Source organism: Scheffersomyces xylosifermentans, assembly GCF_036884685.1.
Source record: "Scheffersomyces xylosifermentans strain CBS 12540 chromosome Unknown RJT20scaffold_5, whole genome shotgun sequence".
NCBI classification, from domain to species: Eukaryota; Fungi; Ascomycota; class Pichiomycetes; order Serinales; family Debaryomycetaceae; genus Scheffersomyces; species Scheffersomyces xylosifermentans.
Window position 1 is genome coordinate 264046 of NW_027042943.1, and position 23615 is coordinate 287660.

The window sequence follows — 23615 nt, forward strand, 5'->3', positions numbered from 1 at the left end:
AGTGGTTAAGCAAGAAAATTGGTGCCAACCACCACCGACAACAGTGGAGAGAGGATCATGGCACTCCTATTGTAGTGTATCACGGACCCAAAATGAGTTAACAAACGAAGGGGCAAATGTGTGTGTCGGACGAAAACCAAGCCCAGAACAGGAAACTTGCTGGTTCAGGAAAGTCAGGATTCAGTCACCACCTCCACGGAAATCAGGGAATCAGGAACAGGAATAGGAATAGGACAGGAGAGGATGAGTTGGCACAGAAATAGTGTCGTAGCAGCTGAAAATCAGAACAAACCGCTATATTAAGAACCTACATTTTGCATTTCGGAGACGACGACATCACCTCAATTAGGCACAAGTGCAAATAATGACGCCCCAGGCTGGTTCTTGTGTTGCCGTCAGGAGCCAAAGCCCAATTGGAACCGGAGGTGTCGAAACGGTTGCTACATTTAACCCTATTCACCATGGCAGCCCGAGTAATCTGTAACAAGTTAGTGTTTCACATTTGGGGGTCGGCCCAAAAACAAGCCCACATAAATATGATTTATGGCTGCGATGATAAAATATTTCCTCATAGTGGCACCGACATATGTAATGTAATATCTGTAATATCTATAATATCTGTAAAAAAAAAAAAAACAGGGCAGGGCGCCATATAATATTGAAATAAAATAGCCAATTTTTGGAGCCCACCAATATAATAATCCAGTGTAGGAAGCGGAACAGAAACATCGAAAAGGAAGCAAGTCCCAGTTATCAAGGGCCCATTCCATTCCTGGAACCAGGAAGATTCGCCACAAAACTCCCACTGGCAACCACAAATGGGATGCCTACACCTTTCACGTCAAGAATATGCCGCCATTTGGACGTCTAATCTGTGGTGGTCGGCCGTCGTGTTTCCATCGGCTAACCACTTCTGTGTCTGTAGTGTCTGTACATAGCACACCCAAGGAGGCAAAGCGAATAGGTTGAGCAAACAGTTGGGTGCGCTGAGTTTAAATGGCAAGTTACAGGTTCCAGGGGTTTCTTTTGAAAATGTCTGTGCTCACTGATACGAGAGGTACCCACTTGTACAGAAAAACCAGATACCAGACCTCTTGAATATTTAGTGATGCATCACTATGATTACTGTTAGTATTACTGCTACAACTACTGCTACTACGAAAATAAAAAAAAAGAAGGGTGCAAGTAGCACCGCAAATTGTTGCTGGTGGTTTCATCTTCTTGAACTACTTGATCTGATCTTCTACTGTTACTTCATCTTTTTCGTGTTCTTCAAAACATGGGGTTTTCTGGGAATCTCTGGATCCCGACTAGTCTTTGCAATCGGGACCATATCCAAAAATCCAAAAATCCAGAATTGAAAAATCACAGGTTTCTTCTATTTATTTATTTGTTCTATTTATTTCTGTAATCCTGTGTCTCTCTCCCACTAACCACATACCCTCCATTTCGCTCCATTTTGATCCATTTCGCTCATTTCTTCCCACTTCCTCCCGCCATGTTGCAGCCTTCGGTTGTGTCCCGATTTTTCCACGTCTCGCTCCCTGTGCCTGTGTGTCTCACTGTGTCGCACGGTCTCGCACGGTCTCGCACACTCTCGCACACTCTGGCACACTGATTTCACACTGATTTCACACTGATTTCCCTATGTCGCACCACACTCTCCTGGTCTATTTTTCCATCTCTTTCCCTTTATGTCGTCATGTTCTCACGCTGTCCCACCGGGTCCTACCCTGTGCCTCTTTCCTCGCTGTGTCGTCATACTCTCACACTCGCTGTGTCGCATACTGTCCCTTTCTCGCACACTCTCGCTGTGTCTCTCTCCCACACTCTCGCACCCTCGCACCTGTCTCCCTCCTGTGTCTCTCTCGCACCCTCGCACCCTCTCTCCGTGTCTCCCATTCTCCTTTCAGTCAAGAGTGAGACTCCAGAGAGAGGCACCCCCATATCAGGATCAAAAAAAATATATATCCCAAATCAACCTCAGACGCTTGGAGAAAAAATTTCATATATACAGGTGATTCTTTATTAACCAATACCTGGTTGACCCTCCTCCTTCACGGTCTCTGTGTAGGTAAGAAATCACGTAGTCACTATCTGGAGGACCCAAGGCGACCTGTGGTAACCTATATATATCGCGGCCCATCCAGTTTGTTCAAGTTGTTTCTTTGCTAAAACTCACCGTCTTTCATCTGGCTCGTCAAAAAAGACTGTCTTCCTTCAATTCCCGAATTGTTCGTTTCCAAATCCTTCAGACACCGAATCCGCTGTCTGTCTGAAATATCCATCCGCTTCTCATATATAAAGAGAGGTTCCAGCCCAAGTCGTTGTTGGTAGAGATTTGGCCAAATCCCATCCCAAGTGGTTGTTTTCGTGATCTTTCTGGAACTAGCCACGGAACGGGTTCGTTCTACCTCGTGTGCTTGCTCTGGCGTCGTTTTCTCCCAGAAATCGTCTCGTTCTAACCGTTTTGTCTGGCCCAATTGCATCTCCTGGCCCCAGTCTTTTTTGTCTGTCTGAAACATAGAACACCATTGGTGATACCCCCTCCAACACCACGATGTCCCATAACCATAACCTCTCCATTAACCTGGTCAGCTCGCTCATAGAGCCCACCACACCTCCTAACGCTGCCGTGCCTCGACACCAGCGGTCCACCTCGATTTTGCTGGGAACAAGTAGCTCCACTCCCATGGGAAAGAGCCTTGTGAATGGAACATCAACGGCCTCCACCACGCCATTCTCCTCTGGCCACCACCAGAAGAACAACCTGATAACCCTGAACAGCTTGTTGTTTGCAGCGCCTCCACCGACTTTTGCAGCAAATAACGGCGGCAGCAAGTTGTGGGAATCGGGCCATAAACTGGTTCACAATTTGAACTTGCCAAATTTCAACATCGACCAGTTGCTGCTCAGCGATGTTCCCCAAGATAAGCATATAGAAGAATACGGAGCCGATAGAATGGTTGCCAATGGTGGTATTGCCGGGGCTTTTGCAACAAATCCCGTGGTTTCGGGTCTTAATGGTGTAACCAACGGCATCAATGCTGGTAAAGGCATGGTTGCGAAAACTGGAGTCTCCAGCATTGCTATGAATGCCAGTGGCTCGAGTAATGTTCTCAGTAGCACCGGTGCTACTTCGGCTGTTAATGGCTCCCGAAATGGTAGTATCAACGGTTTTACTAATGGCGGTTCCATTGCTTCGTCCAATGGAAACGGCTCCAGTACCTCGTCCAGCACTCCCAACCCAAATACCAACGGTTCCAACACAACCAAAGAGGCCTTCTCCAACTCTTCTAGTACAACACCACCTCCACCACCTCGTAAAATCGACAAGGAATATCTTGCCTCGATCAATAAGGTTCCTCTTGCACAACTCAAGCCGGAGATCCTCAAGCTCTCCAAGGACCAATACGGATGTAGGTTTCTTCAGAAGAAGATCGATGAGAATCTTGTTCCAAGTTACCAGACTCGTTTGGCCAACTTTGAGGTGATCTTTGGCCAAATTCATCCATATCTCTACGAGCTTATCATTGATCCTTTTGGAAACTATCTTATCCAGAAGTTAATTGTCTACTGTTCGCCTGCTAACTTGGATCTCATGCTCCAGACTCTTCAGTACAACTTGTTCCAGATTCTGATCAACCAGCACGGAACAAGAGCACTTCAGAAGATCATCGACAACTTGAATAACCAGCACCAGTTGTCGCTTCTCATTTCCGGTCTTAAACCTTATATCATTGAGCTTATCAAGGATCTCAACGGTAACCACGTTATCCAAAAGATTCTTAATAAGTACACCCCTCATGACTGTCAGTTTATGTATGATCTGATCATCGAAGACTTGTATGTTGTGGCTCTGCACAAGCATGGTTGTTGTGTTCTTCAAAAGTGCTTGAATCACGTTACAGCTCCTCAATTACAGCAGTTCAGCACTTGCATCTTGGAGTTCTCTAACTTCCAGCTCTTGATTAACGACCAGTTCGGTAACTACGTCTTGCAGTACCTTATTCTGCTCAATTCATGGGAGATCAACGACCGTATCTTCCGTAACTTTGTCCAGTTTGGAATCGGTAACTTGTGTAACTTGAAGTTCTCTTCTAATGTGATTGAAAAGTTCTTGAAGAACTGCTATCATAATGAGGTCTACAGTGCCACTTCTGCTCAACAATTTGCATCTTTGAAGATCGAATTGGCTTACAATGTTCTTATCAGCGACTTGAACAAGTTGATCAATGATCCTTACGGAAACTATGTGATCCAGACATTGATTGATATCTTGATCAACCCACAAGTTCAGTATTTGGGCCGTGTAGAGAAGCTTGGTTTGCTCTTACCACAGCAGGAACGTGTCGATGACGACTCTCAATTGCAAGTTGTCATCATTAGATATTGGTTCCTGAACTGTAAGATTGTTTCGTCTTTTGGTAAACGTATCCAATCGAAGATCAATGCTGTGCTCAACGAAAGACCTCAGGGTTCTTCCATGGGCCAGATGGGCCAAATGAACCAGATGGGACAGATTTCAAACCAACAGAGCTCTAACAAAGGATATCCAATGAACATGGGTCAAATGGGTCAGCCAACAGGTTACCGTAATCTCTCTGTGTCGTCTGAGAAGTCTGTTTCTTCACTTTCTTCTTCCGTTCCTAGCCAAGGACCTTCAGTAACCAGAAACCTTTCATTACCATTGGGTTTCAATGAGCAACCTCTGGCTATGACAGGTAATGAGTACATTCCTAAGGAGTACACCTATGGATATTCTCAATACCAACAACAGCCACCACCACAACAACAGCAGCAACAGCAGCAGCAACAAAAGCTCCTTCAGACTCCCCAGCAGATGGTCCATAGCCACAAGTTGTCGTACTCTCAAGAGCAGCTCCAACAACAACCTTATACGCATTACACTACTGCAGCAGATCTCCAGCAAAGACTGCAATATACCCCACCTCCTATGAACTACCAGTACCAACAGTATCCTAGCTTGAATCAACCTCAGCAGATGCCACAGCAGTTCCAACAGCAACTTCAACAACAACAACCACCTTACGTTCAGAAACAACAGCAGCACCAGCAGTTTGGTATTCCTCAACAACCACAACAATACCTTCCCAACAATGGTTGGATGAAAATGTGAAGAATAATAGAAAAACTTGTATAATACTACTGCTGGAGCTGGTCTGCCTCTGAAAGTCATTGGAAGCTATGGAAAGTTGACGTTACTGGAGTTCTGGAAAAAGTCAAAGTGTACTCTTTATGTTAATACTACTATCTGTTATTTCCTTCCTCCTACCGTGGCATTTATTTGTACAAAATATCACGGTATCATCGACGTTATTATTATGAACAACTAAACTAATATTGTGACGTTTCCACTACACAATCAGTGATTGTGTCTGTTATTACTTGTTATTATTTGCTTACTAGATCAACGATTCATACAAAAAAATCAGTGAAAACAGCTTCTGTATTACTATTATACAATAATTATCATAATTCTCATTATCATCATTATTCCTATTATTATTATTATTATTATTATTATTATTTGGGTTATCTACGATGACTCTATTGTTACAATTACCCAACTTCACCTTGGATCCAACCTCCGTCGGTGAAACCACTTAATGTTATTGCTGCCCGTCGCAGCATCTACGAACCAAACCATCATAGCCCTTTCATTTTCATATCATGTTTTTGTTTTCATATTTCATGTTCATACTCTGCAAGCTTCATCTCATGCTTCATTTTCAGCTCGAGGAGGTTAGGCCTCCTGAGTTCCATCTCTATTTTCATCTTGTTTGAGTGTCTGTGTCTTGTATTTCTAACGTATTTTATAAATAATAAATATATATATTACCAAAAAGTTGGGTTGTAATTGTAGGAAATTTTTACCAGAAACTAGCGGAATCGCCTCCAATTGACTCCAAAAAGGAATCAGCCAACTCTTAGACTATTAGAGCCGTTCAACTCCATTTCTGCCCATCTTTTACAGAGGCGTAAAATTCATACTGGCACTATCACCGTTATGTAGCGCTACCACTCGCCAATCTAGTATTGGTCATTTTAAACTGCAAAAAAAATTCGAAATTCGGTGATAAAATTTTGGAGCCAAAATAGGAATTTTTCCGATTAGGAAACTGCGACCATTTCCAAAAAAAAAAAATATTGCAAAAAAAAAGGAATCTGATCTAGCCGAGGATCGAACTCGGGGCCTTTTCGGGACTTACTATGTAAAACACCTGTAAACGAAACGTGATAGCCGCTACACCACTAAACCCAGATTTGTGATTTGGAATTGTAGAACAGGAGGATGCCTTGGAGGAGTAAAATACTTGGGTTTCGCCGGGTTTTGGGGTTTTGGGTGAATATAGGGTATTCCAGCAGTTTCTTGTGTGCTTATGGTGTAAATGGACAGCAGAAAGTTATCTGATGGGCTTCGTTGACAAATAAACTGAAAATTAAAATAGTTCGGCCATCCTTTCATTTGCCATGTTGATAGTACTGCGGTATGGGTGTTTATGAAAATCCATAACCACCCTTCTCCGTGGTGTCTATTGCTTAGAAGCTGCCGAAATTGATTTCTGAATCTCTGTACTGGACTCCTATGGCATCATAGCATCTTACCAAGCAACCACCTTTCCTTTCACTACATGACATGACAAGAATAAATAAACATAAAGAAATGGATACAATTGACAAGTACATTCTTTATTGATAAGTACAAACTTGCAGACTTACATATCTAGTAGAATCACATACTCACAGACTAACATTTTTACATACTAACATTTTTGCCCCAAAGGGTTTAGGCAGAGAGTTTTCACGCCCGGGTTTCTCTCTGTACTGATCACTATCACACTGTCTTTCTCTTTTCTCTCTATTCGTTTAGTTAGTTAGGAATAAAGATATACCCCTTCAAAAAAAAAACTCATTACATTATTACAATATTACATAATTACATCCATAGAGACTTACAGACTTACATCCATGCACACATACATCCACCTCCACATACATCCACCTTCACATCCACATCCCTCCTTCAAATTCACTCTACTAAGAAAAGTCGCATAGAATCAAAACCTCCTCCTCCCACTACCACTACCACTACGACAACTACCACTACGACAACTACCACTACCACTACCACGACCCTCACTCTCTCACTTCTCACTCTCTCACTTTTCTCTCCTCCCTCCTCTCTCTGTACTATTCCCTCACCAGAAAAAAGTCTCTCTCTCTCACTTTCTCACTCTCACTTCCTCTCACTAACACATTTTCTTTCTCCCACTCTCACTGTCCTCCTCACCCTCCTCTCCCTCTCCCACTTCCTCACTCTCCCCCACCTCCGCGACATTTCTCGCACTCCCTTCCCCCTCCCTCAAAAAAAAAAAAACCTTCAAAACAGCAAACTCTTAACCGGCTCATACTTAAGAAATGTTGATGATTCATTGGTCAAATACCTGAACAACTCTTGTCTTATACTTGCCACCACGCCTCAAAAAAAAAAAAAGACCCAGATTGTCTTGTAAAACTTCGGCCGTTCATACCTTTGATCTAACAACACCGAAAAAATGGAGAAATTGGGCTTCCACAAGGTTTCCAACAGTCCGACTCTGCCAGGACACCCATCGATCTCTCATTCAAGACCAAATATGCCACCTCAACACCACCCCCACGGGTCCGGAGGAGCTGTTGCACCGTTCAAGAAGTTGCTCCAGGTGGACCAGAGTCCTAATAACTCGATTGTAATCAGCAATTGCGTGGCCGTGAACCCAAACGACTTTGCTAACGTGCCTAATCGTGCACCCGTTGTACTTGATGGAGAGTATGTCTATGCCATTGAAAAACATGAACAAATGGCACCAGGAACCGTCGGAATGGGAGCCAATATGAGATTATGGGGTAAATGGTCGCGTTCCCAAACGATTTCCGTCGAATCCTATAACATCTTCGATAACAAGTCTCAGCAACAATACCTTGGAACCATTGAATTGGTGATCGAGTTCAAACAGAAGTCAAAGGCAACAAATATAACTATCAACCACGATGATTTGGTGGAAGTATTCAAGAGAACTTACGAAAATCAGATTTTACAGCCAACCCAGGATTTGGTGGTAGACTACAAAGGAATGCTCTATTCAGTGTACATAGATAGCGTTCAAGTGATTAATATGAGCAACAAGGATCACTTGCCAGATATTAAAGACTCTAAGGACTTGATGAGCAAGGGAATTTTGCTCAGACAGACTAATGTCATCTTCTATACGGATCCGAAGTCTTTGATCAACTTGGCCAAGCCTTCTTCATTGAAACAGAAGATTCTTGGTGGAGGATCGCATAGACCACACGCCAGAAAGCAGATCATTAACCCAGATTTCAAGCTTGAAGACTTGGGGATTGGTGGGTTGGATGCAGAGTTCCAAGACATCTTCAGAAGAGCATTCAACAGTAGAATCTTACCTCCCGAAATTGCCGAGAAGTTGGACTACAAGCATTGTAAAGGTTTGTTACTTTTCGGACCTCCAGGTACTGGTAAGACTCTTATTGCCCGTAAGTTGAGCAAGATGTTGAATGGAAGAGAGCCAAAAATTGTCAATGGTCCAGAAATGTTGAGTAAATATGTCGGTGCGTCTGAAGAAAACATTCGTAACTTATTCAAGGATGCTGAAGCTGAATACAAACAAAAGGGTGAGGATTCCGATTTGCATGTCATCATTTTCGATGAATTGGACTCTGTATTTAAACAGAGAGGCTCTGGTAAATCTGATGGTACTGGTGTAGGTGACAACGTTGTTAACCAGTTATTGTCCAAGATGGACGGTGTCGACCAATTGAACAATATTTTGGTTATTGGTATGACTAACAGATTGGATTTGATTGATACAGCCTTGTTAAGACCTGGTAGATTCGAGATCCAAATCGAAATCTCGTTGCCAGATGAGAAGGGTAGAAAGGACATTCTTTTAATCCACACTGTCAAGTTGAGAGAAAATAACTTGTTGACTGGAGATGTCAACTTCGACGAGTTGAGTGCTTTGACAAAGAACTTCACAGGTGCCGAATTGGAAGGTTTATGTAATTCTGCAAAGTCTTTCTCCATTAGCAGACATGTCAAATCTGGATCCATTGCTCAAATCGATCCAAAGTCAATTGAGAACTTAAAGATCACTCGTAACGACTTCTTACTCGCATTGGGTGAAGTCAAGCCAGCATTTGGTACCGACGAAGAGGACTTGACATTGGCTGCTAAACACGGAATTATACCATTTAACCAAAGTATCAAGAACATATTTGAAACCGGACAATCGATTATCGACTTGGTAAAATCCAGTGAGACTGAAACCTTGCGTAGTATGTTGTTGTACGGTCCAAGCGGTGTAGGTAAAACAGCTATAGCTAGTACTTTGGCGCTTAATTCTGATTTCCCTTTCATCAAGATGTTATCAGCTGAGAGTTTAGCGGGAATGGGTGAGGTACAGAAGATTCTGTACATTGACAACACATTCAGAGATGTTTACAAGTCTCCATTGAACATCTTACTTATAGATAAAATCGAGACATTGATCAATTACGTACCTATTGGACCAAGGTTCTCCAATGACATCTTACAATTGTTATTAGTTTACTTGACTAAAACACCACCAAAGGGCAGAAGATTATTAATTATCGGTACTACATCTCAGTACTCCGTGTTAAAGCATATGAACTTGGTTGATTCTTTCACAGATACCATTGCGGTTCCTCCTATCAGAAGTATTGAGGAAGTTGGCAGAGTATTGGACAAGCTTGGCTTCATGAGCGAAGGAGAGAGACGTGAGATCTTACAACAATTATCTGGATTTGATATTAACATTGGAGTTAAGAGATTAATTGATTTGATCATGGTTTCTTCGTATTCAAAGGATACAGTTGATGAAGTGGTATTAAACATCGTCGAGAAGATGAAGCTTGATTAGAACGGGTTTATGATAGAGAATTATATTAAAACAATTCAAAAACATAGTTAATAAATACGATTGCATTTCTCGAATATGTGCTTTTGAGCACATTTAGTATACACCAACTGGGGGCCGTTTCCTCCACTCCACACTGATATATGGCTAACAGAACCCGAAATATACAATATTGGTTTTCTTCGTTAAACTAACTAATGCTCATACCACACCAAATTTCATCTTAGCTCATTCAACTAAACCAATAAGACAATGGTGGACCATAAATGGTTACTAGATCAGATCCATAATCTAAGTACTCACTAAAGAATAGTTGCAAAAGAGGCCTGGCGCTTATCTTTTTGTTATATAGTATGTATGTAGTTCCTGCACATAGAAGTGACGCTAATGTCGCCTAATCAAGAAAATAATTCCTCTTCATGCACGATATTCCGATTATGGGACATATTGTTACGAGTCACCAAAATGACAATGTGCAACGGAAACAATCTATAGATAGTGGTATTCTTTTTCTTGACCTTATTAACTTCTCTCATGATAGAAGGGGGACAATGGTCAATCATTCACTGAGAATTAACGACAGCAATACAAAGAGATTTGAAATGTGGGGGATACCATAGATGGTTTGTTAGTAGTTTTTGTATTTGTTTTTGACACATTTCACAGATACGAATGTACTTCAAGATAAGAAGCACTCCGAAAGTTTAAGATGTGAGTTACACCCCATGGAATTCCCCAAAAGACGAGTCCTGCAATCTTTTCGAGCGGGGTCAGATGTATAATGTATGTAATGGATGAAAAAGAAAAGTCATTTGGCAACCTCTTGGCTATTGGCTTGAAGAGAGGGGCACGCTGGTGGCATTCGTGGATTATTGTCAGCTGAGATCTTGCCATTGATAAGGTGGTGGATTTAATAAGTTCGTTTTATTAAAGAATTTAAGTATGCGAAATATGAAAGTAACAGTCTTATGATTCTGACTTCTCTCAAACTTCGACCCCATTTCATTCTTCCTATTTTAACTTTTACAGGAAATGTGCGTCAAGATCGCAAGAATATTAACTAAAAATATTTTCCAATACACTGGATAATAATTTTTGTCTTACTTCACATATCCTCCCCCCTTTGCCAGGAATCGGAAGTACACCCCTCCCTTGATATGATGCGAAAGCAACGATGCAATGTATGACTTGAGAGGTGAACTTCAGAGGCTGAACAGCATTACTACACTTACTAGACTGAGACTTGGTGTCATCAGCCTATCACTTCAAATCAGGACAAAGCGAATCTAACCATTACGATCTCTCTCAACAATAATTCTCTCGCTAATGTTCGTTTCTCAAGACTAAACTAGGCTTTCATTACTACCGTGAAATATCTCCTTGTCATCGAAATAGAAAATATTAACAATGAAAAGGAATTCAAAAATTTCCTTGTACATTCGCATTTGCATGGCAATTTCCATCTATAATATAATCAATGAATAATAATAATGATAATAATAATAATGATAACAATAATAAAAATAATATCATATTAAGAATAATTATAATAAAATCAAAGATCCACCACTAGTCCACTAGGTAGTATAGCACGATACAAATGAATGTATGACCCTTTTAGCACCTTCTATACCCCATAAGATTATTATATTCATTCAGCCCTTACAGCCCTTCCAGCCTTCCAGCCTTGCAACCCATGCAGCCCCTCTTTTCAGAACTCAACACCCCCAAATCCTCATTCATTGCTGATATCCTGAAATCTCCCATTGACATCATCAGCGGAGACGCCACAAGGGCCATTCCGAAATCAGGAATACCTACAATAATAATTGATAAGTGCATTGTACATGTTCATTTCCAAGCACGCATATTTGGTCACTGATGATACATTCCTCGAGTCATTATCTTATCATCACTGCAATATAAATAGAACCGAATATTCCTCTATTTCCACAGATTGAGTTTTGGGATTTCATAAGAGACTTTTCGATTTTCAATAGGTTGTTTTTGGTTCGTCTCTTTTTTCAAAATTAGTTATTACAGTATAGACATAAACCTACCTATACTTGAAGAAAATACGATTTATTGGACTATAACTGCCACAATAGAACACTTCTGAAGGAGAGGAAACATTACCATCAAAACATTTTCGTCGCCTTGTAAACTTCTCACCCCTCATTCAAACAGTTTTAAATCATTTAACACGACAAGCAGCCATTCTAGTTCATTAAAGACTACCACCATGGTGAAGAATGAAGATACGAACTCTCTTCCTCGCTCTGATCCATTCATCCTAGGCGAGTCTCTCGCCGAACTAGGTTTGTCCCGTTTCTTCCAGGAAATTGATATGGACTATCATAAGTCCCCTCGATCGCCCTCAGATAACACCACGCAAGACAAAGTAACTTTTACTACTCCAGTTTCCTACATAGCCACGGCAGAATGTTCAGTATCGACCCAATACTCCGTAACTACATCTTCCTCAGCATGTGAGGCCATTCTGTTGGAATCCCCAAATTTTGCACCCAATGCTGCGGATAAGATTCCAAGAAATGCGCTACCATTCGATTTATCTTCTTTTGCAACGGCAGCACCTATGAGTCAACACCGTGCCGAAATGTCCTTGGATCCATTACTACTTACTTATATCGAGCAAGACGATAAGGATATAAGCGATTTGGAATTGGACGCAGATTTATCCCTGGCAATTAGTGGAGAATTGAATAACCTTGACACCACATGCAAGAAAGGCTCAGAGGAAGTAAACTTTAAACAAGAAGGATCTCTTCAACACGCAACTCCTCCCAGTACCCCGACGACATATCTCTCTTTAGAAAAAACAATCGAAGATATTATGAATGAAATAAGTATCGAAGATGGTGTGGAACTACAGGGATCGGAAACTGCTGACGATAGTGCTATCTGCGAACAGGACTTTATTCCTCTGGATAGCATTTCAGATTTTGCAGCAATTGAAAATACAGGATCTGACCGAAGTAAACCACTTCAAGATGAAGATGACTCCTCAGTTGTGGAAGCTCGTATTGATTCTTGTGAAGTAAGCCATGCTCAGGAGCTGAATATGGTTATTTCAAACCTAAATGAGTTTCAGCTTCGACCCACTATTGCTCTGAGTAACAAGGATCTTTCTATTATTATGCAAAAAAGAAGGGTACCTTTCCCGCAAAGCAAGAGAAGTATCGAAACGAAATACAACAGAACACGTCTTTTGAGATCTACAATAAATTCCAATGAAATTCAAGATCAATCAAAACCAACCCAAGATTCTCAAACAATGGTGGTTAGTTTGAATTTTAGAAGGAAACTAGAAGAATATAAATCAGTGGTGTATAAGTCCAAAGAAGAAATACTAAGGCGCAATATTAACTTATATTTGCTGAATCAGACTGTTCCACATTGGATGACTAGAGAGTATGGAGATTTAAGCAAAACACGTTACCTTCCCTTGGCTCAGTGCAAAAAGCTTCAGAAATATGCTAAAAAGAAGCATGATATCGACCTGAATATCCAGGAAAAGAGCTGTGGGTCAAATAGCAAATTCAAGACTGAGCTTGGTCAACATAGATTAATGAAAAGCTCGAAGAAGTCTAAAATGACCCATCTGAACATTGAAGCCTTAAGAAAGCAAAAGGATTGGATGAGTGACACATATTATTCGAGATTAAATATCAACGATCTTTCCAAGATTTTAGGTTTGGATGACTATCACATTCTGTTGACAAAAGAAATCGAGATAAACATATTAGAAATATTCAGGAGTGTGAGCGATTTCAAGATCGGTTATCAGACATGGGTCAGGGATACCCCGAAAGAAAAGAGGAAAGATTTAATTGAAAATTTATACAGCTACACTTGTTTCTTCTATCCAGAGATTGACACCTTCAAATTGGAAATAATAGTAAGACGAGGCTGCTACAGCCTAATGCAATCTAGATTGAGGCGCGAAAGAAGGCAATCAACGATATCCTCTGGTACTCTGAAGAAACGCTAGGACAATATTGCTGGCTAGTATCCCAAAAACTGAATTTCTGAATTCTCACATTATGTACTATAAAGTCTGTGATGTGAAGCTCTCTATAATAAGAACAAGTATCAAACATAACTTACAATTGCGGTGAAATTCATTTCTCTATATACGGCATAAATACACAGATAAGCGAAAGGAAACAGCATGCACATACGAATACATATACACTGTTCATGAAAACATACGAATACATATACACTGTTCATGACTTATCAGATGGAGAATGCATGATTTGGGTAACAAATTTACCGGAATACCTAGTTATACAGGCCACTGTCAACACGTCGTTTCTAATGGAAGTGGTCATCAAGTGGTTCAAGATGACATGGTTAGGAATGGATAAGTGGTAAGCTTCCTTATTGGAAGCATAGTAAGAACTGTCGGCTCTTCTCAATGGTGGTCTTTTGTGATTATACTGGCTTGACGATCCGTAAGAGGAGGCAGAGTCAAGAAGTCCAGCAGATGGAGGCTTGGAGCCTCCATGATGATGAGAAGGAGGATTTGTTGGTACTTGAGGAATAGTGGTGTTGACTTGATTGGCCGAGTTGTGAGAAGACGTAGCCTGTGATATCTTGTTCAAAAGAACATTGTTCAAGTGTGCTGGTAGTTGAGGTGGTTCTGGCAATTCATAGTTAGGACTCTTGTTCTTGAAGTAGTCGTAGTTGACAAACATCTCCGGTATCTCACTGGAGTATTCAAGTCCTTTACTGTTTTCGAACTCATGGCCACGCAAAGAAGAGTTAGAAGTTGAGAAGTTGTAAGGGACGTAATGAGAGGAATCGTTGACTGAGCCATCTTGGGCTTTTCCATATGGATAGTTCTCAGAGTTCTGTTGCATCTCATCATGCATCTTTATATCTTTCATATCATCTTCAACATACTCCACATGCTCGAAGTTGGAGCTCTCTTTTGATATCTTCGCCAAGAAGCTGTTCGACTTCTTATTGATCCGGTCAACTTCATACTTGCCAGCAGTTTGAGGTTGTTGGTTCATCAGTTGAGAAACTGATGCTGACGACGTACTTTTGTTATGATAGTAGGTCGGCGGAGAAATAATGTTGGCATCATAGTCCGTGGAAGCTCCAACGTGGTTTGGTTGGTTTAATGAGTGATTAAAGAGGTGAGCCTCGTCTATAACCTCGAACCAGTTAAAGAAGATACCTTCCAGATCTGTGGCAGTCGGTAATTGGTCACTTACTCTATATTCGTTATTAATGATATAGAGCAACTTGTGAACACCCAATGGCAAATTCAAGGTAGTTATGTACTCGTTAGGATGAAATGGTGACTGTGAAAGTGCAATGCTATCTCTCCAGTTCGAAAATGAACCTATAATTGATATTTTACTGATAACAAAATCCTTGTTTGTATTGACCCATTTGATCTCGACTGGAATGAGAACAGCAGTAATATTGTTAGTACTGCTGTTCATTGACCTATTCTGACGCTTTTTATTGGTGGAATGAACGTAGGACTCGTCTACTCTGACTTCGACAGTATTTTGGGGAGATTGTGTAGCTATCTTCGTGAAGTCGACTTTTGCCAAGTCCGGCGTAGGAGTATGTTCTGCCCGGGCCTTCGAGATGTCGAACCTATTGCCGAATGAATCTTGATCAACTTCCATATGGTCGTCATTGTTGATTTGGCTTTTATTTTTAGTAGTGGAATTGGCATCATCTGAATTCAAACCACTGCTGCTGCTGCTTGTCTCCATTCTGGATGGATCGTGGTCGTTTTCTTCGTCGCTGTTGGTAGGCAAGATATTACGGCTCACCTCTGGTTCTTGGTCAAGTAAACCATCGTTCAATTCGTTGTACTCATCTTCAATGAGATCATTGGAAAACTGAATGTAAGGAACAGGGTAATTATGGTCTCCAGAGCTATTCGCCGTGTCGGCAGCTGCAACTGCACTGGAAGATGAAGTCGTACCAGAAAGAGTATTAGCAGGCTGCTGTGAGAAGGTATTACCAATCAGATCATCTCTTTTCACCTGGTGTAATATGAGATCACTGAACTCCTCATCTAGTGAAGCATCCGCTTTGATAGTATGACGGGATGAGGTTGATCTCCTTGAGTCGCTGGGCTGTTGATGAATTTGAGCCGCTGCCGATTTCCGAGACGAAGCACTGGCGGTGGCTGAAGCGTTGTTACCCATTGTGAGTGTGGTTGTGGTGAGTATATTTGAAAATTTCGGTATCAACTATAGGGTCATCGAACTATTGACGAAGCGTGGATGGTTGATACGTGATGGGTGAACTAGGTAGTTAGAATTAAGATCTGATCTTTTCAGTGAATAAACTAAATATTTCGTATCACTGATGGCTTTTTCTCGGTATGGTGGTTTAGAATACACGGTTCAATTTCACTATTCACCTATAGTCCCCCTAACAGTATATCGCTCTTGACGTTTCTTTCACGGTTTCCTTCTCTGTCGTATTAGTCACTCCGAAACAGGAAACTTCTTTGTGTGTGGACCCAATAATAATTACACCACTCACAAACAACCGTTTGCAGGATTGACCTCCGGTTCCTAGACGGTGAAAATGTGGGATTTTTGGGTGCTTGTCGGTTCCTCTCTGCTACACCGATTTCTTATCTTCTGGTACAGCAATGATACAACCGGGTTCTACTGGCTATATCCCGAGGCACACGGTAATTTCACGTACAAAAACGGCACAAACTCAAACTTTTCTGCTGCACGAGCCGTTCTCCGTTGTTTCCGAGACTGTTACAACTCCTGTTAGGCTCTCAACACACTTGCCCACCATAATGTGGGACTCAACACTTTGGACGTAGATATACTCTTTTTAGTGGCAGGACAAAAGGGTCGTGCGCCCACCGCTCTAGGCATTGTAATCGCAGAGGGTTGTGGTCTGCAGGACGTCAGTTACTGGGCAGAGGTAGGAATGTGGGGAGTTAAGCGATAGGAGATATGGTGAGATGTGGTGGGATGGAGAGATATGGTGAAGTATGGTGAAGGATGGTGGTAGAGAGGTTTTTTATTGAGAATTGTGAAAGGTAATGAAATGTGAATAACAAAAAATGGGATATAATATATAATTAATTGGAATATTATAGTTTGTATAAATGAAGAGCAACCAGCAAAAGTACACAATGTGTGAAATATTGCAATAGTAGAAAAAAAATACAGTATAAACACTAATAAAAAAAATACCGAGACTTTGAGGATCCTCATTCGATTTTCTTGCTTTAAGTGAGGTTTCCCCTTGGTAAGTTTTAAAATTAATTACCCATCGAAATGCAAACAAATCTAGTATTAGAAATCAGCATATACATAAACATAAGCAGAAGCATCAGGATCAGCACCACCACCAGAAGCAGAAGCAGCAGTCGGATTTATCGTCATCGAGATTCTCCTGCACACTATCTCCCCATTATAATGCCATTTATATCGTAGTCCCATGGATTTGTATGAGTGTATTCCACTTTGTATATATATGTATGTATTGTATGTATTGTATGTATTGTATAAAATAAGTGCTTTGTTATTAAATTCCTGCGAAACTATTATAATTTTAATAAATTATCTTATTTTAATAATTGATTAAATTCACTCTCGTGAAAATTGCTATTCTCTTGCTATCTTAGTTTTCCAATTTCTTGTCTTCTTCTTTTCCACAATGTCCCCCCCCCCCCCCCCCCCTTTTCCAGAAGCTGGCATTTCAAGGAGGAGGGTAGCAGCCATGGCTCGCCACCAACATGGCGTAATCCAAGCCTTGATTTTACCCTGCTTGCGTCCTAAGATTTTTCCTTCGTGAGCAGGGCCCATGGCAATTACTACTGGAAACAATCCTCGCTATAAGAGCTGCCACATGCGGATTCCTCCACATTGCGATTCCGGCACTATTACGCCATAAACATACACGAGAACATCTCCGTATCATCAGCTGATTTACGCTCTATAAATAGTGGGGTTTTATCTGACTTTTTTTTCTGGTCCTCCATAATTTCCATGGCATATCTTTTTATTCTGTCACAACTCGACTCTCTCTGCTTCTACTACCCTAACCGGTACGAACCTTCTCTACCTCGCTTGTCTATACCCCACGCCCCTCGTTTAGTTTCTGTGTACCCCACGGTGCAACCCAAAGAAAATACTCCTCTGCGGCATGTACAATTACGATTTGGTGTCGCATTTTCTGTCACCCACAAATGCGACATATTTAGATGCTAATAGTGACAGTTCCACGACAACTTGAATTTCAACGGCTGGCGTTGATGCATCCATTTTAGTTAGATAGTTTAGATCACTGTAGACTAGTGGACGTGTGCTTGGGAACGGTAGCCAATATCTCAAACCTTATTGTGCAGCGAGTCCCGTCAAGAAATTCCCTGCTTGTGCTGTAGTTAGTTCGCTCTACCAGTAGTCAGTGAAATATTGAAAATTCCGCTTCACTATGACGGACACTGGAACCGGTCTGAAGAAACGACAGTCCACTTCGTACGTATAAAAATCGAGTTTGAACATGTAATATGAGAAGAAGTAGTCAGGAGCGATCCAGGCACGGAGAGTCCTCTCAAAGATTATTCAGATAATGAAGCCTTCAGCCTCTTTTGGTAGCCTTAAGCTTGGTGGATATGTATTACCGAAAGCATATCAAGCGCATCATATAACGATGATGTGATACTTCGCCCGAATTTTATGGTCTAAGGTGGCAGCAAACATATGGAAATACGAGGAAACAAACATAATGGAAAGAATACTTCTTTGAGATCAAATCGAAATTCGAAACGACGTGCCTTTTCTACTGAATTATACGGCCAAATTAATACTAACTGATAATTCTAGTTGCAACCTCTGTAGAACCATTAAGAGAAGGTGTGATGGTAAATCGCCATGCGCTAACTGTATTAAACGGTCTCAAACTTGCACGTATCCAAACGTAGACAAGAGGAAAAATCGTTATACCACCGATTACATCAAGAATCTCGAACTGGAGTACCAGAAGTGCAAAGATGCGCTTCAAACTCTCGTGTATTTGAAAGCCGATCCAGCCTCGGTGATCAAGAAGCTTAACGAATTGCCAAAGGTAATGGGCTCTATAACAGAAGCCAAAGAAGAAGAGAAAAAAACGGCTGCGGTTTTGGATCTGGGTCCAAGAGTATACGATCAATCTTCTGTGAGCGTATATGGTCCCACCAGTATTTATGATGAATCCATGATCGTGTCTCCCTATCATAGAACATCTACCACTGGGTATAACAGCCCAACGTCTAGAGAATCCCCTATGAATGGTACTTGCCTGCTGAATACGGAGAGCATTAAACAAAACCTCAATAGCTCTCCAGGGGCCTCAGGGCATCCTCCCATTCCCATCACATCTCCCCACGTCAGGCCGTTACTTGAAGTTATGTTCAAGTACTTAGATGCGACCTTCATGTCATTTCTAGTCTATAGAGATATCACCTTGCGTCTTTACGATGAACTTTGTGCAATTGACCCTAATGACACCGAAAAGTATAACGAAGTGCTATACGGATTTCCTAATAACCAGTTTATATCACCAGAACTCATCTACTCATTTTGCGCTCTTGGTGCTACGATGTTGAGTCAATCCGACGACGCTAGGTATTTCTATGATCTACTGAAGAATATTGTATTTTATGAGAATTACCCAGTTCCTTCTCCTTTGGGTGGACGGTATGAGGAGCCTGACGTGTCCAATCTTAAAATATCATTGAAGTCAAGCTCCTTTCCCCGTTTGCAAGCACTCTTGTTCCTTGCATTGTGTGAGTTAAGTAGAGGAGAACTCACCAGCTCATGGCAATTTACTGGAATGGCATTCCGTATGGGAATAGAGTTAGGATTTGACAACAGCCACAAAAAATGCTTCAACCAAGACTTGGAGAAGCTCAAAAATAAGCTCTATTGGGGTTGCATTATTGTCGATAACTTTTTGGGTTTGATCTATGGGCGGAACAAAATGATACTGTACCAGTTTGACTATCCCATTTTTGACAATGACTGTAATAGCACTAACCTTTCAACTATTATCCTGTTGGTTGCACTTTCTGAACCTATGTTTGGTGTCATATATCACTCAATGCCCTTCACAACCATTGATGATTCCAAGAAGAATTTTATATTGCGTTACAACCAACTTAAAGAGTTCAATTTACAGTTAATAGCATGGAAGCGTAAAGTACCACCTGAATTCTATTGGGACAAGCAGACGTTGTTGAGCAGAAAAAATCGCCTGGATTATACTGTCGAATTCACTTATTTCTTGGTATTGATCATTTTGAATAAACCTTTCTTGCAAATTGCGAAGAAATCGGACATGTCTTTTATCATTGACATGGTTGATGAGTTTGAGATAATCCTAAAGCTGGTTGAAGACCCTCGTTATTTTCAGAACATTGTGACAATCTACTTGTTAATTTTGATGACCAATGTCCTATTCCTTTACTTGAACCACATCCGCTCAAAATCACTGTACAAGAAAATCATTCTCCAAATCAAGTACTTCATCGAATTTTTAACTGATCATTTTGACCCCAATTTGTGGTTAGTGGTGAAGAACCCAATCTTAATTCTTAACAAGAGACTTGAAATATTGGAACAAAATAGCAAGCTATTCACGAAGCCACGTACCATTGTAGGTACAACATCAGCTGCAGCAATCAAACGGGAGTTGGGAAGTAATATCAATAGCATTAATGGGAACTCTAATAATATCGTGAATCAGAGCACAACTACGCAGCAACAGTTTATGAACCAGACACCTGATACGACCAATAACTCAGAATCTTCGTATGATCCGTTTATTAAAATGCTTGATTCCGTATTCAACCAGCATTCGGTAGCTGAAGGAGCAAGCATTACAGAGGAAGAGAAGGGATCGAGTTTCTTCTACCCGTATGACGTTGAAACATTCAATAATGTGTTGAGTTTTGAGTATCTTGATATCGACTGGGACAATTTTTTTACCCAAGACACTCGGAGCAATTAGACTGCTATTATAGAAAAGCATATATGTATAATTACTGTAGTTATTACAATGCATGGTAGTTTCTTTCATTTTTCGCAACCATTTCCAATAATTGCAAAAAAAAGGAACTCTAACACACATAACCATGAATTTGCCTTGTCTCAATTTATGAGTTTTTTTATAGAAACTTAATGTTATTCACAACACTATATACCCATCTTTCTCTCTATTCATCATTCATCATACATCATACATCAGACATCATACATCATACATCATACATAATAAAACCCTACTGTTTCCCCATTTCTGTACCACTTGTCACTATACTAACGACGCAAGCGCACACGCAAGCGCACTTCCATAGTTAAGAGTTCTGAAGATCGGCTCATATTTCTTACCGGCACAATCCCATAATAAACACCACAATTAATACACACCAAAACACCAGTAAAATTAGCAAAAGTTAATAAAATTCTATCTATAACCCTTCCCTACCCCAGAGCCTTAATCACAACCACCACACTTCTTCCATTTTTCCATCTCCTCTATACTCCCACCATCTATTCCCAACCTCTAGGCCTACCAACGGAAACCTGTCAAGATCTCACGCCCGTCAAGTCACGTGACTTATCCCGGCCTTAAGAGATGATAGCGGTTAATTCGGAAACATAATTTATGTTAGTATGATACAATGATAAAACGTCATTAAAACAGCCGCCAGATCTGTTTTGGGTGTGATTAGAAGCAAAAGGAAACGGATAAGAATCATAGAGATTAGAAATTTACTACGGAATATTAGAAAGATTTACATTCTTCTTGACACCTTATAAAGACAACTAAGTAATAACTAATAGTAGTTTACAGCATAGAGCTTACAACCATAATATTGTGATTGGAACTGAATTAGAAAAATCCTATAGATTACCGGCACGGCGCAAGATATATACCTTTTTCACTACGATTTCAATAAAGTAACTATACCAAAGAAATATCCAAACACATCTAAACCAAATGTCTTGGAATGGACTCAAAAAGGCCATAAATAGAGCCGGCGCCCAGGTAATGGTGAAGACCGGCCAGATCGAACAGAGTTCCGATAAAGAGTACGAATTTGAAGAGAAAAGGTTTAAGAATATGGAACAGAACTCAGTAAAGCTCCAAAGAGAGCTTCGCCACTACTTGGAATCACTTCGTTTGCTTACAAACTCACAGATTAATGTTGGCGAAGCGCTCAGCTCATTTTATGGAGCTGCTCCATCTAAACCAGCAGGTTCGGAGTCGGAAGAGATCAAATTCAGCTCATTATCACAAGAGTACTACCATGTAATGAAGCAATTGAATGACAAATGTGTTGCTGAATTGGAAACTCCTTATAATCAAACGGTGTTGAACCCAGTATCACGTTTCAACTCATACTACGTGGAAGTAAACGAAGCTATTAAAAAAAGGGCACACAAGCAAATTGACTACGACGCCATGAAGAGCAAGGTGAAGAAACTTATAGAGAAACCCAACAGTGAAGATCCCACGTATGAGATAAAATTGACCACAGCACAAGAACAATTGGTAGAGGCGGAAGAAGCCTACAGTAAAATAAATTCCAAATTGAAGGAAGAATTACCCAAGTTGATTAACTTAAGAATACCATTTTTGGACCCTCTGTTTGAGTCTTTTGTCAAGATTCAATTGCGTTTCTTCAATGAGAACTACAACCAATTAAACCAGCTTCAGGTGAAGTTGGACGCCAAAACGAGGGAGGATTACATCAATGGAAACTTGGATAAGAAGATTGATGATGTTCTTGTAAGGATGCGAGAACTTAATATAACTGGTGCCTAAAAGCGAGGATAAGAAGAATAGAGGATGGTTATAGCTGAACGTGCACGTATACTTCAAACGTAGGAGCAATGACTTCCCATAGACGACGCATGATCCGTAAAGAAAGGGAGAACCTCACAAATCATCAGTTCAATTACTATTTAAGCAGCATTTTTCATGGGTGCTAATTGCTAATCAGCAATAGTACATGCTAATCGGCAATATATGGAATATAAAATTAACCTGTCTCTACTTGAGGCTTATTGGATTTCAAGATCCGTCTATTTAACTCATTTAATGATAATACCCGTAATTACAACAATGACAACTCTATGAATCAGATGTTATTAATCCTTGAAAATAATGTACTAGAAAAATTATGATATCTATCACATAATATACCACCAACTATAAAAAAAAATCCTGGTGATACAAAACCATAGTCAAAGGCAATTGGGCACCAACTTCAAGCATAGCACCAACAAGCATATTTGCTACTTAACCTTAATTTAAAGGACATTTTACATAATAAGGAGGCAATTGGGCGACTACTAACTACCAACTCGTTAGGAAGAGGACTGTTTTGAATCCTCAATGCTTAAACTAAAACACAAGGCATCTTAGAGAACTTCTCTTCCCCGTCTTGTAATGCTTTTTTTTCACCCAAGTTGTTTTTGAACTTTCAATTCAGTTATATCTCTCTCATACAACTCGGAAGAGTATTCATACCATATTTATGGCCAAATACTCAATACAACTCCACCATCCCCACCCAAAAGACACCTTCCATCAGTCTTCCTATCACATAATCATGGTAGCGCCGTATAACTA

At 40.6% G+C, this 23615-nt stretch overlaps 6 protein-coding genes and 1 non-coding gene across 7 annotated transcripts; 5 read left to right on the forward strand and 2 right to left on the reverse strand. All coding sequences in view use genetic code 12, as the record gives it.

Annotated features, from left to right (window-relative positions):
- Positions 1–2560: 2560 nt before the first annotated feature.
- On the forward strand, positions 2561–4492 carry MPT5 (Mpt5p; the record flags this gene model as incomplete). The annotated part of the gene is made up of 2 exons (XM_064921249.1): positions 2561–2844; positions 3226–4492. Coding segments are annotated over 2 exons (1551 nt in total), but the record flags the coding sequence as incomplete, so codon positions are not given.
- Positions 4493–6190: 1698 nt separating this feature from the next.
- RJT20DRAFT_t98 lies at positions 6191–6283 on the reverse strand. Its single transcript has one exon. It is a non-coding gene; the product is annotated as a tRNA-Val (tRNA).
- A 1143-nt stretch (positions 6284–7426) lies between these two features.
- Positions 7427–10173, forward strand: SEC18 (AAA family ATPase). The gene has a single exon (XM_064920274.1). It carries the CDS (start codon positions 7581–7583, stop codon positions 9963–9965), a length of 2385 nt encoding a protein of 794 aa, XP_064773521.1. The 5' UTR covers positions 7427–7580; the 3' UTR covers positions 9966–10173.
- A 3010-nt stretch (positions 10174–13183) lies between these two features.
- RJT20DRAFT_128674 (uncharacterized protein) lies at positions 13184–14248 on the forward strand. The gene has a single exon (XM_064917322.1). It carries the CDS (start codon positions 13258–13260, stop codon positions 13972–13974), a length of 717 nt encoding a protein of 238 aa, XP_064773522.1. The 5' UTR covers positions 13184–13257; the 3' UTR covers positions 13975–14248.
- On the reverse strand, positions 14091–16359 carry KIS2 (Kis2p). Its single transcript, XM_064920275.1, has one exon. The coding sequence runs from the start codon at positions 16163–16165 to the stop codon at positions 14213–14215; it is 1953 nt and encodes a 650-aa protein (XP_064773523.1). The 5' UTR covers positions 16166–16359; the 3' UTR covers positions 14091–14212.
- A 1958-nt stretch (positions 16360–18317) lies between these two features.
- ROB1 (Zn(II)2Cys6 transcription factor ROB1) lies at positions 18318–21069 on the forward strand. Its single transcript, XM_064920276.1, has 2 exons — positions 18318–18472; positions 18821–21069. The coding sequence occupies exons 1-2, from the start codon at positions 18429–18431 to the stop codon at positions 20982–20984; spliced, it is 2208 nt and encodes a 735-aa protein (XP_064773524.1). The 5' UTR covers positions 18318–18428; the 3' UTR covers positions 20985–21069.
- A 597-nt stretch (positions 21070–21666) lies between these two features.
- RVS162 (Rvs162p) lies at positions 21667–23223 on the forward strand. The gene has a single exon (XM_064917323.1). The coding sequence runs from the start codon at positions 21978–21980 to the stop codon at positions 22803–22805; it is 828 nt and encodes a 275-aa protein (XP_064773525.1). The 5' UTR covers positions 21667–21977; the 3' UTR covers positions 22806–23223.
- Positions 23224–23615: the final 392 nt, after the last annotated feature.